The sequence below is a fragment of the Acanthisitta chloris genome, unplaced genomic scaffold, assembly GCF_000695815.1.
Source record: "Acanthisitta chloris isolate BGI_N310 unplaced genomic scaffold, ASM69581v1 scaffold19192, whole genome shotgun sequence".
In the NCBI taxonomy this organism is placed as follows: domain Eukaryota; kingdom Metazoa; phylum Chordata; class Aves; order Passeriformes; family Acanthisittidae; genus Acanthisitta; species Acanthisitta chloris.
The window spans coordinates 31,996-47,945 of NW_008659045.1; the positions used below are offsets into that span (position 1 = coordinate 31,996).

Below are 15,950 nucleotides of genomic sequence, written 5' to 3' on the forward strand. Positions count from 1 at the left end.
TTTATTATGTACTCCAGTGTTTTGGCTCATTTGGTACTGCTTCTAACTGATGTATAAAACAGAGCAATGGCAGTTAGGAAACTTCACAAAATGAACGTTCTCTGTAAAAGTCACATGTTGACTGCCCCAGCTGTGTAACTAAACGGTTCTGTGTAGCTAAACATGCATTATATAGTTACACAGAAATATCTTGAATGAAGTCACAATTTTTGGCCCAGTTGAGAGGATAGAAAAGGATTGCCTTGTACTAGTTGCATACGGTTGCGTGAAAAAACAGACTGCCGTAAATTGCCTTGACTATAATGAACTGTTTAATTTTAATTTTGTTTTAACTGAAGTCCTTATGAAGGGTAGATTGACATGAAGTGAATTCTCAAATACAGATTTGTAAGCTCTAGAATATATGGTAAATACACAGGTATTTCCAATCCTTTTTATTGTATTACTCTAAATTCAATAAAGCTCTCCAGAAATCCAAATAGTAGTTTCTTCTACTTCCCAGAAGGTGTATGTTCAGCTTGCCCATGATGGAATCTCTGCTCTGTCAGATACTGCTGTGGGGTTTTACCTTTTTCTTTCTTAAGAATTTCAAGAGCTTTCTTACATGATATTTTGAAGACTCTGGATGGCTATTTTGAGAAGGAAAGAACTAGTTACCTTTTTTATGGAAAGCCTACCTGCTTTATTTTTCAAAGCCTTTCACTGAAGAAACTGTTCTTTCATTTGCTGCTTAAGAAACCAAAGGGCCTTATGCTGTAAATGTGACTTGTACTTTGTTATATTTCCACGGTTCTAAGCGGTAATAGCATTAAGCATATTTCTTACAGAATCATTTATGTATTATAGCTGCTGCCTTAGTCCTATTATTTTAAAACACCTGGAACCAATGAAGTTGTGGTCTAGAAAACAATACCTGGCACATTGTGATGCTTATGTGCTGTAAATAGTCATGATAAGCATTGTAGGTTATGTTACGAGGTCTGTGTTAATTGAGGTACAATGCTAGAACTGTTAAACTATTTAAGTACATTTATGGTTACTAGTACTCTTTACTCTCAATCACACTAATGTCTTCTTTTATGTCAGCCCTTGAAAGCTGTGTTTTGTTAGGGTAACTTAAGGCAAGCCTCTGAAGAATTACTTGAATCTGCATTCCTCTAAATTATTTGGAAAATAAGTTTGTATTTAAAACAACATCTCTTTGAACTCTACAATGTATTGAATTAATATGTCTATGGCAAAGGCAGTCTTAAATGTCAGTGTCCTGATCTGGGGTTTCAGTCATTGATCTCCCTGGACAGGGGGCTTTTTAGAATTGGATTTTAGTTTAACCTGTTGCAGGGAAAATTAACTGAAAAAATTTGGTTTGATTTTGTATACTACACCTCCTAAATTGTTCAGTTTGGGGTATGTGCTTTTGGCATGGGCTATACAAGAATATAATCTGTTTTGTAAGCGTGAAGTAAAAAAAAAATCCAAATTCAAAGAGGCTCTTGTGTGAAATGGCAATACGATGGAATAAGGTCTTTATCTGGCTCAAGTAATAGATTTCTTTTTTCCATTTGTATTTGAGAACATAATTTTGATTTCTCTTGTTTGCTACAATTTTCAGAACGCTCAGAATAGAAGAATAACAATAAAGAAAACTGAAAAGGTGCTTATGAAAGTTACAACAAAATTTTCCGGTCATTTAAAAATAATGAAGAAAAAAAGATAACTATTTAAAATTAGAGAGTCAAATCCCTCTTCCATATGGATGCTTCCTGCTTAGTGTGTCAGGAAAGTGTGTGTGTGTAAAGTTCTCTAATTATTTCTTCTTAACTTAAAGAGGACTTGCAAGAGGTAAGTTACCACAACTATGTGCCACTTGGCACAGAGTTTTTCTTTAGGAAGCCTTGTCCAGTTGATCTTTCCACTTGCAAGTCATCATTCTGAGGCCCTGCAAGAGGCTGGAAGACTCATATTGTGGCCAGATTGAATTGCTGCTGTTTGAGAGGAGCAATTGTACTTCACAGCCAAGTTGTTATTTGGGAAAGAGGAAGGGGAAGGGATAATGTGACAAAATGTGGGTATTCTAGGAGCCTTCTGTGTCTGGGCTTGGATTGAAAGCAGTGTTACATGGAACTTGGCCTGAAGCAGAGGCTCTGCCTACCCCTACTGTAAAACAGAATAGAGAACGCGTTTGGAATTGGTATCTGATTAAGAAATTACAAATCCTGTTAGTGCAAGAGTAACCTGATAAAAGTAAGTTCTTTTTTGCCATGCCTTGAGCAAGATGGCAAATGACCCAATATTTCTGCCCATTCTATTCAAACTAATTTAAAGGAAAAAATGTGGAAGCTTGGCAGGTTATATCATCACCTTACAGACTCCACCCTGTGTACCCACTGTGCTCACCCACTGTGAGCATTCTGCATTCTACACTGGAAATTAGAGCAGGGTCTGGGCTGAAGTGCCCAGCCCACTTAGTTTACATTCATTGTAAAGGGAAATAAAGAGAAGGGAGTAAATTCCTGTTCTTTACTTGATTTGTCTACATTGTATTTACTACAAAAGAAGTGCAAATAGCTGCATATCTTACGTATACACATCAGCTGTGCCTGGGTTGCTCTGGTGTATGCTAAATGAACGTGACTGCACCAAGGTAGCAGTGTTTGCCATATTAGAACTGTTGGTTCCTTTTGGTTTTAAGTATGAAAGTCTCTGAAGCATCCTTTTAAAGCTTAGAAAACAAACTAATCCTGCTAGAAGGAAGGATTGTTTTAAAGAGGCTTGAAAAACCTTCTCAGCTTGGGCAGGAATCTTAAAACTACTGAGTTACAGATTACTTTAGAAGCGCGGTGTTCTGACTGAGGAGAGAAACCGGAGTGAAATGGCACAGATGTCATTTCAAGGATGCAGGAGGGAGCAGATTTTCTGTTCCTCTTCATCACACAAGTGATGTGAACAAGGCACAGAACAGCCTGTGGAACCTGCTTATGCAGGAGGACAGCAGTACCAGAGGAGTCTTTAGGAATTTAATTTTGTTGTATGTGACCCTTTTTTGTTATGCGTTAAGAGATATGCTGCATTTTATATACTCATTGTGAACTTTTACTCTGAAATAGCCATGAGGAAACCTATCTGGAGAATTTCAGATGAGTTAGCAGATTCTGAAGTGAGCTCCTGCCTTGTACTTTACCTTCCATTGGGTTTTGACTGCTTTACAAGGAAAATACACGAGGCAATAAAACCTTGGATTCATACACCAAATCCTCTTGCTTCCCAGGCCTCACACTTGTATCAGCAGAACAAATACGCCCCCAAGTTGTATTGTCTTCAAGTTCTCTGAAACAGTTCTAACTGGTGTACAGATTTCTGAGCCGAAGTTGTAAATCAAAATGTGTTATAGTGAACTCAGGCATTGTGCAAAATATTTAATACTTGTTTATTTGTCTAATTATACAGTCTCTGTACTAGTGGCAGTTCTATGTTTTGATTGTAAAACATTAACATTCTCATGAAATTTATAAAGTGATGTTACTGTAGTGTCAGCTGTGATGCGTAAATAGAACTGTCATAGCATGGCATTAGTGTATATCTGGTTTATTGGACAGCTCTTCAAAACCAAATTTATTCTTGTATCAACTTTTAGATCAGTTACTTTCAAAATATGTAAAAGGTACAGTGACATTTTCAAGAAATTCACATCACTTTGTACTCTGAATTCGGTTGCCTATGGAAATAAATGAACTTTTCATATTTTCATGTGGGAAGATATGTTTATTTAAAATTTCCCTTAAAATAACCAATAGTTACTTTTGTAGTAAACTTTTTCACTATGTCTTTTGTTTGAAATACATTTTATCCCACATACTTTTGAGTTCCTTTCTTAGAGTGTTTGCTGTCCAGACTTTTGTAAAATGTCATCACGTATTGCCTTCATGCAGAGAATGAAAGTCCTGGGGGAAAACTGATGCACTAGATGTTTCTAAAACTAGCATTTATTTTTTCTGAAAGCACACTGAGCCCCATGCTGGACTCTGGGTTTCTGATGCCACATAGTAATCTCAATTTGCATTTTCACTGCTTATTGACCCAGAAACCTTTCTCTATACCTGAGTTTCAGGATACCCTGCTTTGTCAGGTCAGAGTTTGCCAGCACTCTGAAGGAATGTAGTTCTCAGCTCTTTGTATGGTATAAATTGATCAAGTGAGGTATCTGAGATCTAATTTGCTTAGACACATCATTGTTGGCTGGAGATGTGTGGGAAGAGAGAGTAAAACAAGAAAAAGATTAAGTGAAAATGGAAAGGTAGCATCAGGTGGCTTCAGTTCTCTCTTCAGTGTCACTTGCTGAGGATGACAGCAGCCCCATTCCTTCTGCAGCTGTATCCATCAAGCAAGTATAGCCTTGTCATGTGCCAGCACCCTGCTGAGAAAATGCCTGCCTTAATTTGCTTAGCAGATCACAGTTCCGATCTGACTTGTGTGTTGTTTGCTGTGGTAATGTTCTCTCTGCCGCTCCATTTCTGGACTTTGGTAGGATCCATAACTCTTACCTGTTTCCTAAGCAGTAAGGTCTCAGGTGCTGAAATCCAGGTGTACTGGACTGGTTTGTTGTGGTTTAAAGTTGACAATTTCACAAACTCTCATGAATTCAGAGCACCTAAGCCTGAATTCAAACAGGAAAAGCTGGAGGTCTTTGCAGGTAGTTCATCTTCAACTGGAATACTTTTATTGGCAGCTCATTGTCTCTGCTTCATCACTAGTCCCACCTTTAGATTTGTCATACACCAGAGCTTTAGGTTAATCTTTTTTATATGAGTGTTTATAGAGCTCTGTTACCCTATGGAGTTTGCAGTTGTGGGGAATGCAGCTCAGTAGGTGTAGGAAATGAGCTGTTTATGAGGAGTTATGCAAACAGAAATGGTTCATTTGATGTTCTCTTCTTGTTGCCAGACACAAATGCACTTTTCTTCTGGAGCTCAAAAACTCCCTGCACTCATGTCACCACCTGGAGACCACTGCTCTTGCTCAGTAGACTGGAAAACTGGCTATTAGGGTGACAAGGTGAATTCTGATTTCTTGTGTCAAACTTGCAAAGCAGGAATTTGGTTTGTGCTCCTACCCATGTACAAACCTAAGAGCAGCTAAATAAATACTAGTTATTCAAGCTGTAAAATAATTTTCTAAATATTCTAGACATAAATTTTCAACTATAAACTTTAAGCAAAGGGGTTTTTTTCTTTTTTTTTTTTCTGTAGGATACCTGCCTGTGAACTATTTCGGCTCTAGTGCAGTTTCTTCCTGTAAATGAAGGCAATTGTGGATGTGGAGTGTCTGGAAGCTTAGAAATTATAGAGTTTTAGTGACATATCTGTATCCATATTTTTGAAGGGGTTTTTTTTCTTTTTTACCCAGCTTTTTGCTTGTGCCTTTTTAAATGAAATGTCTTTATATGCTCCACCTTCTGCACAACATTTGAAGGACTAGGTTTTACACTTCTGCAATACTGAGCCATTCACATCAAGGATAATCAAAGCTCCATTTGAAACTGCATCAGTGAAAACGTTGTGATCTTTGACCTGTAAGCCAAGGGTTGGGGGAGCTGAAGTTACTACACAGGCAGCATTTGTTCAGGTCTGTCTCTGTATGTGCTTAATGATAGCTTAAGGCTGTGGTTTGTAAGAGTAAACAAAACCAAAACTTTGAAGAGTTTACCTTCTGGCAGATGACTTAAGAACCAAATGCCACAAGGAGGAATAACTGCTTATCTTCTGAAGAGGAAAATCAAATGCCAGGGCAGAGAACTAAAAATCTAGGAATGCCATTCCTGCCCCTGCCACGATGCTGAAATAAACACTGACCTATGGCACTAAAGCTGGGACTTTAGCCAATGTCACAAAAGGGACTTAAATACTGCAAATAAGCAGAAATGCTAATGAAGGTATCATATGCATCCCTAACTACAACAATAATTTAACCTGACGAATCTATCCTAACATTTTTTAAGAACTTCTAAAATTAATCATGTCTTACGGAGACTGGACCTTGCAACAGTTTTATCTTGGCAAATCAGAGCAGGAGAATGAGGAAAAACCAAAATTGCCCTCAAATGTAAACTTCATAATTTGTTCTTAAACAGGATCTTTAAATGTAGCCCTTCCCCAAATAGCCTTATGCTACAAACCCTGGCTTTGCTTGGGTACAAAATAGAAGAAAACCAAATCAAACCCCAATTTTAAATATTTGTAGCACTACATACAACTTTGATGCAAGCGGTGCTCAAAGCCTTGGTCTGTTGTATAAAACCATCAAGAGAAATAGTTTTTGATGTGGATTTCTGATTCAATTGCAGGAATTACATTTAATAGCTATTGGAGTGATTTCATTATGAAGTACTAGTGTATTTTCATCATTTTCCTGTGCAGGATTAAATCAATGTTTCATCTGGGTTTTTTATTTTCTAGCAAGCAGGAAAATGTTAAATTAGTTGAGGTTGCTGGCTGTTTGATTGTGCATAGATGCTTTATGTTTCCTAAAGTATTAATGGCTCAGTTCTTACTGATTGACAAAGATGTGCAGAGGAATAGCAACTTTGCAATATCCTCACTGCTGCATTTTGCAATCCAGAATCATACAGTTGTAGCTCTTTGATTAAACAAATGCTATAAATATTTCTTATGCTAATCAGATCATGAACTGGCTGCTGAGTAGGTGGTGTTTCCTTATTCTTTTCATGGCATAGATAGTACAAAGCCTTGATTTTTTTGCATGTTGGAGAGATTAAATAAGTGGAAGTCTCTTCACACATAGTTGCCAGTTTAACTAAACTCAATCCCATGTATAGCACCTGATTTTTCTTTGCACCATGTGCTTGATACTTTTCCAGACCCTTTTTTACACAGCCATCTCTTGCATCTTCTTTCTTTGATTTTTTTCCCTGCATCAATGCCCCCAAGCAGTGCATTGTGTAAAATAGTAGAAGGGCAACAAAAATCAGAGGGCTCTGACAAATTTTTTTCTGGTGGTACATGGTAAGAGAATGCCTGAATTTTCTGCCTGTTGATCTTCAGCTGGAGATTGGTTCTTTGCCATCAGGGACTGCAGAAGGAAACCTAACTTGAGGCCCTGCATCTTGCCTTAGTGGTCCAGCTCTGGCAAGCTGATGGAGTGGGCCAATGAGTAGGCATCTCTTTCAAAAAAAACAAGACTGAAGGAGAACTGTTTAAAGCAAGTGCAGGTGAGTGGTCTGGGAAGTTATGGAATCCATACCCAGAGTGATACAGTAACTCTTCAGAGCAGAGATACAGATTTCAGTGAATGGCTAAAAAAATGAAGGACAGTCATCTGCACAACGTCAAGAGTACCTAGTGCCTGCCTTACAGGCTTGGACCTGTTTGCTTTGGGATAGTGCCCTCTGCCCACCCTTCCTGTTCAAATTCCTGGTGTCTCGTGGAAAAATTTAGCTGATCCTGACAACTAGTGCTGCTGCTGCTGCTGGACAGCTGCTTGAGCTCAGATTTAGTTTAGTCATAACACACTTATTGGAATATTTCATTTCTGTGTGTTTATTTTTGTTGTAAATTACTACTTTGTTAAATTGACTGTGACTAGGAAGTTGAATAAATCACTTTTTCCACTCCCTGTTTTGCTCTAGCAGACATTTTCTGGTGAAAGGGAGGTAAAATATTCAATATATTAAATATATATATACATAGAGATTATAGTCATAAAAAGGAACTTTATTAAACCTGTGTGTTTTAAAACAAATCTATCAAACATAGTATTAGTAGTTACAAGCACTGGCCTGAACTGTGCATTACTGGTCACCATGTCTTTCAAGAAACCACAGTTGTTTAATTTCATTCTTCAGTTCTTTTTTATGCCTTTTTTCCCTCTTTGTAAGGGAAGAGAAGGTTTTGCTTTCTCAGCATTTCTCAGCTTCTTAACTTTGAAAAACCAGTGGCTCTTCCAAAGAAAATTTGCAGGTGGTGCTAGGTGTTTAGTCGGTGCTTTCAGCTTGCTTAGCAACGGGAATGTCTTTAAAAGTCTGGCAAAAACATGTCTTTTTTAATTTTTAGATTGTAAGGAATAACATATTTAGTCACTGACATATATTGTCAGAACTTAAAATAGTAATTTTAAGCAGGCCTGGTTTTGCTCAATGAAACAAAATATTGATTTACCATTTTAAGCTCTATGTCATAATTAGTTTCTAAATGAGGAAAGGGTTACATAAAAGGAATTCTGGATCTTATTTAAATCTAACATAAATAATCCCTAACTGCTGTTCAACATAAACACTTCAAGTAAACTATAGCATGTGTTGATTTTCAGCTGGTTTTAATATTAGTGTCACTGCTCAGTCATCCCTCATTCCTTCTCAGCCCTGTGCAACTTTGAACCTGTTGCCCATTTTCAACCCTTGTTTGATTATAGTGTTCTTAAATTACTAAAGCTAAGGAATTAGTGTAAGTTTTATGGTAACTGTTGCCTCACTATAGAGACCAGCTTTGCACTTCAGGTGTGGGAAGGGCTGTAGATAGACATAGCTCCGGTTAAACACTAGAAAATTAATTTAAGGGAAGGAAGGCAAGTTTTATAAATTCTGATCTTACTAGCTGATTTTACTTACAAATCCCACAGGTTTGGTTTTCAACAGTATTTAAAAGTGGAGATTTTTTCATTAACTTCTATCATGCTGTTTTCTTTTTAAGAGTTCAGATCTAGGATTACAGGAACACAATGAGCTACATGCAATAATTAGGTGAATCAACCAAGTAAGACACTACTCACAAGTTTGGTATCACCACAGGTAGTTTTAAATAGTATGTTACGCAGGTACTGCCTGACATAGAATATCTATTAAACATAAGGAGAAGACAATACCAAAGACTTTTCCCCTTTAAAATGTATTTTCCTAGTAAAAGTAACTTGTAAAAAAATAATTCTACAAACATCAAAGCATTTCCTTACTGATTGTGGCAGCCTGTAAAAGGTTATAAGAGATGTTTGCTTTCAGAAAGATATTTAAAATATAATAAAAACTACCATAAGGTGTCACTATAACCCAAGGAACTTTCAAATTGCAAACGTTCTAGTAATGCTCTTATCCAGCTGCAAGGCTTTCCTTATACTGCTTTGTGAAAGTAAAAAGGACCTATTTTTAAATAGCATAATGAATTCCTCTCTGCACAGAAATAGTCATCAGATATATCTGTATTAGTGCAAAGATGTAGAAACTGTATTTCTTTTGTGTGTGTGTGTGTAGAAACAAATGTACTTCACATAGGAACTTTCCCTGTAGAAATGCTTTAAAAGCCCTCTTACTTACTGTGTAAAGTGTAAGAAATTTTCATTTAATTAGCATTTCCACAAAGGAAAACTATAAATAAGAATTCTTATTTCCATTATTGTTGTGTTGTTAGCATCTCAGGTGCATCTATTTGTATTTTGTGTCCAGCTGCAATCAAATATCTTTCCTACCAGCAATCTGATCAGGAAGCAGGGACTAGAAACTAAAGATGAAGTTTTAATCATTTGAAATTAGTGTAGACATCAAGGAAACATATTGTCTGAAAATTTGATTTGGGCTGACTCAACACAAAGCATTTTGACCCTTCAGGAAAGCGCTCAAGTTTTGTATGGTAAAATAGAAATCAGAATCCCAAAGTCTTTGAATCCATCTTCATTTATAGAGGAAAAGTGATAGGTTTCAAAAACTGAAGGACCATATGATCATTCAATCCAAACCCTTGCATAACATGGGATCCCAGGCCACCCCTTTCAGCTTTGATACCAGATGCTGTTGATCTTGAAGGCTGAATTCATATAGTACCTTTTTTAATGTAAAGTTACAATGATTCTTAGAGATGCCAGCAGAAATAGGGTCTGCAGTACACCAGGAACTATACAAATGGAGAATTGGTTTCACCCCAAAGTTTCATGCCTAATGATAAAATATGCTTCTCTTATGAGTGGACCTTCTAGGCATCACTTGAGGACATGGTTTAGTAGTGGACTTAGCAGTGCTGGGTTAACCATTGGACTTGATGATCTTAAAGGTCTTTTCCTGAAAGAATGATTCCATGATTCTATGAAATCTACCAGACAGGTTTTACCAAGGTCTTGTCCATGGGCAAAGCATTGTCAAACTCACACTGCTGTAAGCATTAAAGTCTACGAACCAGAAGACCTAAGTGCAGATGAAACCAGTATTCATCACTTCTGCTTCATTACTGTGTTCCAGTTGGAAGAAAAGGAGGTATTTTAAAACTTACAGAGGCTTAATTTTGAACCATTGAAGTGCTTTAATTCAATTTAAACTTCAGAAATCTTCTGTTAGGAAGACAAGGCACCCAGGATTTTCTAGCCTTTGAGGTCTTGGTGCAAGCAAAAAGGCAAAGTCACCTCACTTTAACAAAGAAAAGTTCCTCCAAATAACAAGAGCAAGCTGTGATCCCACAAGCAGCTCACAAGCACTGCAGACATGATCACATGGCCTTGAACTGAAAAGAAACTGATTAAAAATTAACACGGTTATTCCAGCCTGACCTAGGCTGCCCAGGCAGTGACAATGTCTTGCACTTGTGTTTCCATGGGAGAACCTCAGCAGCCTTTGCTTGCTGTTATGGCTGATCACACAGCAAGAAGTGAAACATCTTTATTCAGCAGAGAAACTAAAGGGTTAAATTGACTTTCCCAGGATGTTAGGGTCAGGGTGTCAATTACTATGCTGATTCAATATTTGTAAAGATTTCAAAATTTTGTATTTTACAAACATTGGGAGAAGTGGCTGTTTGCAAGGCATTAGCAGGAATCATAGTTCAGAGAAGCTCACTGTCTGAATGACACCTGCACAGGAGAGGTGTGCACTGTCCTGTCCACACTGAAACCAGTAGCAAAAGTCTCTCTTTATATGTGGCAAAGGCTTTACCCCAGTAATTATTTGGGGGAATCATCAGTAGGAGTAGCATAAAGATATTTTTCTAGGCTTTGCAACAAAAGAAATAACTAACAAATTAGATAGCCTCTAGGTGTACCTTTACTTGTACCTGTAGAAACTACTCTTCCAGGTGATAGTGATGTTTATTGCAAGCTCTGACATTTTCATGCTTAGTTTTTTAAGGGGCTGCTGCAACCCTGAGTCAAGCCACAGCTCTATTTAAGATGGCACATCTCCTAAATATGACCAGTTTCCAAGTTTTCTTGCAACTCATTTTATTCTTGAACACCTGAGTTAGCTACAGTATATATACAGATCCCACAGCAGTGGCTGTCTGCATGCTGGTTTTATAACAGTATATGAGCCCACTGCAGTGGCTGTCTGCATGCTGGTTTTATATCTGTATTGTCTCTAAAACACAGTTTTAATGCAGCCTTACTAGGGGTCTTTGTGGATATGAGTGTAATTTCAGTGGTACCTACAAGTTATATGAGCAGGCAGTAGTTTTAATTTTGCAAAATATTTATTTGCAAGTGCAGGAAAGTGCACTTGCACTTGTGTCTTGGACTTAGACTCCAGCTTGCAAGCAGCAGACTTACAGTGATATGATATAATGCAATGTTTATTAAAAAGTTCTGAGACAGCAGAAGGAGAATCACAACGGGATATAATTTCTGAAAAAGAAAATTAGGGCATAGGGTTGAATAGACAAGAAAAATATGGTAACAATGACAGCTGGATCCACAGAAAGCTATCATGTTAGGTCTTGTTAAGGAAGAGAGATTTCCTCAGCCAATGCTCCAAGATGTGTACTAGGATTAGTCACACAGGGATTGCCATGGCCTCACCCAGTGAATTCTTGTTGGGAGTTGGGTGATGCCCCTGTGGATGGTGCCCCAGCAGGAGCAGCGCACTGCAAAGCTGCTGTGACACTCTCTGCAGCAGCATTTTGGAGTCTGGGCTCTATGTCTAGGGCTAGGTTACTACTCTATGAACCTGAGGAGGAGGAAGAGGAGCAGTGCTGCTCCAGTGGAGCAGCCTACCTGCAGAGAAGCAAGAGTGAGTAACACCCTTTCTTGAAGCCTTAGAGAAAGGAGCTATTGCTGCATCACTGCAGAAGTGCAAGCAGTCAAAGGATTGCAAAGAGGAGGGAGAGGTGAAACCTGCTGGGAGAAATGTACAGTTCTGTTAATGGTGAGGAGAGTGCTATTGTTAATGAGAGCACCTGCATCCCCGAGGGGAACGTACCCTGCCAGGGGCCAGCCAGGATGTGTCTGTGAGGGAGCTGCTTGAAACATTCCCAAATGCATGAAGGACACACTTCAGACATCTGTGCTAACTGCAATTAAAGAATGTGTGGATAAGTGAAAGCACTAAATTTTAACCATAGCTCCTTTCTTGTGTCTGTTTTGTGCTCTCTATAACTGAAGTACAACCAGACACCCAGAAAGAAGGGTGAGCTAAACCCCTCTGTTCTCCCTTCTGGGAGGTGTGGGTTTTGAACACTACTTTCCAACCTGGGCTCTAGTCTTCCAAGGTGAATTCTTTCCGCTGGAATTCAGATCATTTCTGGTTTGGAGCTGGGTTCTTACATGGTTTCAGGTGTTGAGCTGCCTTAAGAGCATTCATGCAACTATCTCAAATGCTAGCAAATGCATGTTTGTTCAAGAAGAAGAAAATTTCATTATATATTTTGGCATGTATATAACCCTAAAATGATACCTACCTTCTGATGTCTGGCAGTTGGCCTGCTAGGGTTCATTTTCTGTGTGCCTTGTGAAAATTTGAGACAGCTTTAGTGCATGCATGTGATTGTGTTGGGCCTTTCCACAGTGGTGACCTTGCTGCTCTGTCTGTCAGCATGCCCCAGTGAACCAGGATGCACCAGGGCCAGGGGTCTGGAGTGAAAAACCAGGAGGAATAACTTCCTTGTGCTCAGTTTGGAGATGGACAGATTCAAGCCTGAGCAGTGTGAGGAGGAGAGGAGGAGGAGGTGGTGGTGCAGCTGCTCCCAGGGCAGCAGGACATGTTGCAGGGAGTGTCTCTGAGCAGTCCTTGAGTTGGCAGTGACAGCAGTTGCTGTTCAACCAAACTAGACCGAAATACACCCAGAAAAGCCCTGCTACAGGTATGTGGGTAGGTAGTGCTGGGAGCTGGTGGCCTCATGTTCTTGTTGCTTGGTACAGGAGGATTGTCTGATAGGATAAATATGTTAGCTGTGCTGAGTCTGGAGTTTTCCAACACTTCTCTGCAGCACATGAATTATTCAAAGACGAGAAAGAAACCGTAACCAGTTCTGCAACAAAAGAGACTTCAGCCAAGCAAAACTTTCTTCGCTCCTAAATACTGCTCTCCTGTCCCTCTTCCTCTTTCTGCCCCTCTTGCTTTTCCTCTCCTTCTCCCTCTCCTCTCCCTTCCTGGTTTGTAGTAGGAATAAAGGATTTCGGTGCAAGCTGCTTGCCTGCCTCACATAACCACAAGGAAATGTACTTTCTAATATACCCTTCCTTGAAGTGGAACTGGGACAATCCAGATATTTGGTATTTGTATAATGGAGACATCTGAAACCCAAAGTTTGAGGGCCCATGCAAGGAGCCAAGAGAAGAATGAATGGGCAGATGTATAGTCCTTGGGCTGCTTTGGCCCAGATTTGCATCCCATTCATGGCTACTCACTCAGTTTAAACACCCAAATGAGGAGTTTGTAAGTGAAAATAACAGAGATCTGATTTGTTTCTCTGGAGGAATCACTTTCTCGCTTTCTTTTTCTCTAGCTGTAGAGTCTGACTAAAGACTCTAAACAGAAGTTAGGGGAAGGTGTGGACCCTGTGCCTGGAAGAATAACAACAGGATGGGAGAGAGGGACCAGAGTCATGGCATTTTGCTCGGGGACACCAGATGTCCTGCAGCAGAGTGTGTTCTGGAGCCTGTGGGTGGGCAGCTGCCTGCCCACCTGCCCTCCCCATGGCACTCTCAGCTGGGGGCTTCCAGGGGAAACCAGTTCGTACCCTGCTGGTAGTCTGATGGGGCACTGACAAGTTCTTAATTTAACTTTCCTTGAGAGTGTAAGGGGAATATGCCAAATGCAAAACTTCCATTTTTCTAAAAACCTAGAAGTTTTCTACCTTCCCCTTCACCCAAAGAACAGGAAAGGGCTGATGGGAGTCCAAAACCAATATGAAATGGGGCCTTTTTTTTATTTTTTTCTCTCTCTCTCATTGTCCACAACCCAAAGCCAGTAGCTGAGGCCTTGCCAAAAGCAGAAATTCTTCATTTGACTCCAGCCAACATGCAGGGTTGATGAGCTTACTGACGAGCTGCATTTCCACAAGTGTTTTTTCATTAAGCACTTTCTGTCATGCTAGGAGAAGTGCAGTGTTGTCATGAAATCACAATGAGTTGGGCTGGTTCACCTCTTTCAGCCATTTCCTGTTCCAAAAATGCAATGGATTTAATTTATAGCCAGTCTTCCATTGCTTATTCAAACAGCATCACACCAATACACCTCTGTGTCTGTCTGTCCATCGACATCAATAATAAATGACCAGGCTGGGGAAAGCAGCTTTGGGTTCAAACCAGCAGATGCACTGGGGTAGGAGGGCTCCTCTGGGAGGGGGGTACAGAGTGAATGGGAACTGTAGTTTGCAATAATTCCCTCCCTGCAGAAAGAACTCATAAATGTTTAATAAACTTCTTGCCCTTGCCATAGATGAGGTCTTATTAATGAACTGGAGTGGCTTGAGGACAGGTATTGTGTCCGTTACTATAGCACCACCTTGCACAGGATCTCGGAGTGAAAGAGGCAGGGGAGGGAGGGAAGAAGGGAGGGAGAGATGCACTGAGGATGAGCCCCAGCAAGCCAGCCTGAGGTTTGCCTGTGGAGCAGGCAGCACGTCCTGCTCAGAGACACTGTCCCCCAGCAGCACCTCCAGCTCTCCAGCTGCAGCCCCGGCCGAGCTGCCCCTGCACAGGTACCGACTCCGCGCACAGCAGAGCTGCTGCAGGTGCAACGTCAAGTCCCTGAGTGCTTCTGGGGGGATTTCACTCCACAGCTCTTCCCTTCTTCTGGCTTTGGAAGATATGATTTAATTTTTTAATTTTTTTGTTCCATGCTCCTTTCTTGAGCAACTGGTTGTTATTGCAGAGGTCACCGAGGGGACTGGTGGAGTCTGCCGACTCTGGCATCGGGAAATATGACAGCAGAAGTGAATGATCATTAACACAAGGGATTTACTGAAGAAGAAAGACAAAATGCCTTTCAAAGGCTTCAGTTCACTGAAAGAAAGGTTTCTTAACCCAGGAAAAGAAGAGGTGAAGAACACCATTAGTGACTCGCTGGGAAATCTGAGAAGGTAAAATCCAACAGAAAATTCCGAGACAGGACCATTGCTACAATTTATTAAAGAGAAATACAGTATAGAAAAATGTATAAACATAGAAGAGAATTTATAGTTACAAAACTCGTATCTGGGTGCAGGGAATACCACACCTTGCTGTAAGACAGAAGATGTAAAAGGGACACTTACAACAGCATATGACTATAGAGCATATTTATATGAAACAAAAAAATGTGAAAATAAGTTAATAAATAGAGTTCTAATATTACAAAGAGCTTGAAAAAGTGTTTAATTAAAGAACTTTTAAATAATTAAATGTGGATAATTGTGTGGTTTAGCTTGCATGAGAAAAAGTAAGGATTTAATGGGAATTAACACTCCCAAATGATGCTACTCTTGAAATTAGACTTTATGGTCCTAAATTACAGGTTTTGAGGTTTTCTAAAATCTTGTTCTGGATCAGTAAGAGAAAATGTATTAAATAGAGATGTGTATGCATGTGTTTACTGAGACTAACAAATTAGAGAGAGAGAAAAAGAAGCAGCATCTGTTTGCCATCAGAAAAAAAAATAAAAGAAAAAAGATTAATGATTTTCAGCTTAATCTGGCAGTCTTATGAGACAAGAAATGGAAGATTTTTATTTTTAGCTAAGTTAAAATCTGGTGTAACAAATGACCAGTTTC

At 39.4% G+C, this 15,950-nt stretch overlaps 1 protein-coding gene across 1 annotated transcript in view; it reads left to right on the forward strand.

The window, feature by feature from the left end:
• Positions 1-15,180: 15,180 nt before the first annotated feature.
• Positions 15,181-15,950, forward strand: part of SLC17A8 (solute carrier family 17 (vesicular glutamate transporter), member 8) — a 28,135-nt gene continuing 27,365 nt past the window's right edge. Inside the window, exon 1 of the mRNA XM_009069257.1 lies at positions 15,181-15,281. Coding sequence (XP_009067505.1) covers positions 15,181-15,281 — 101 coding nt within the window. The remainder of the gene's footprint in view (positions 15,282-15,950) is intronic.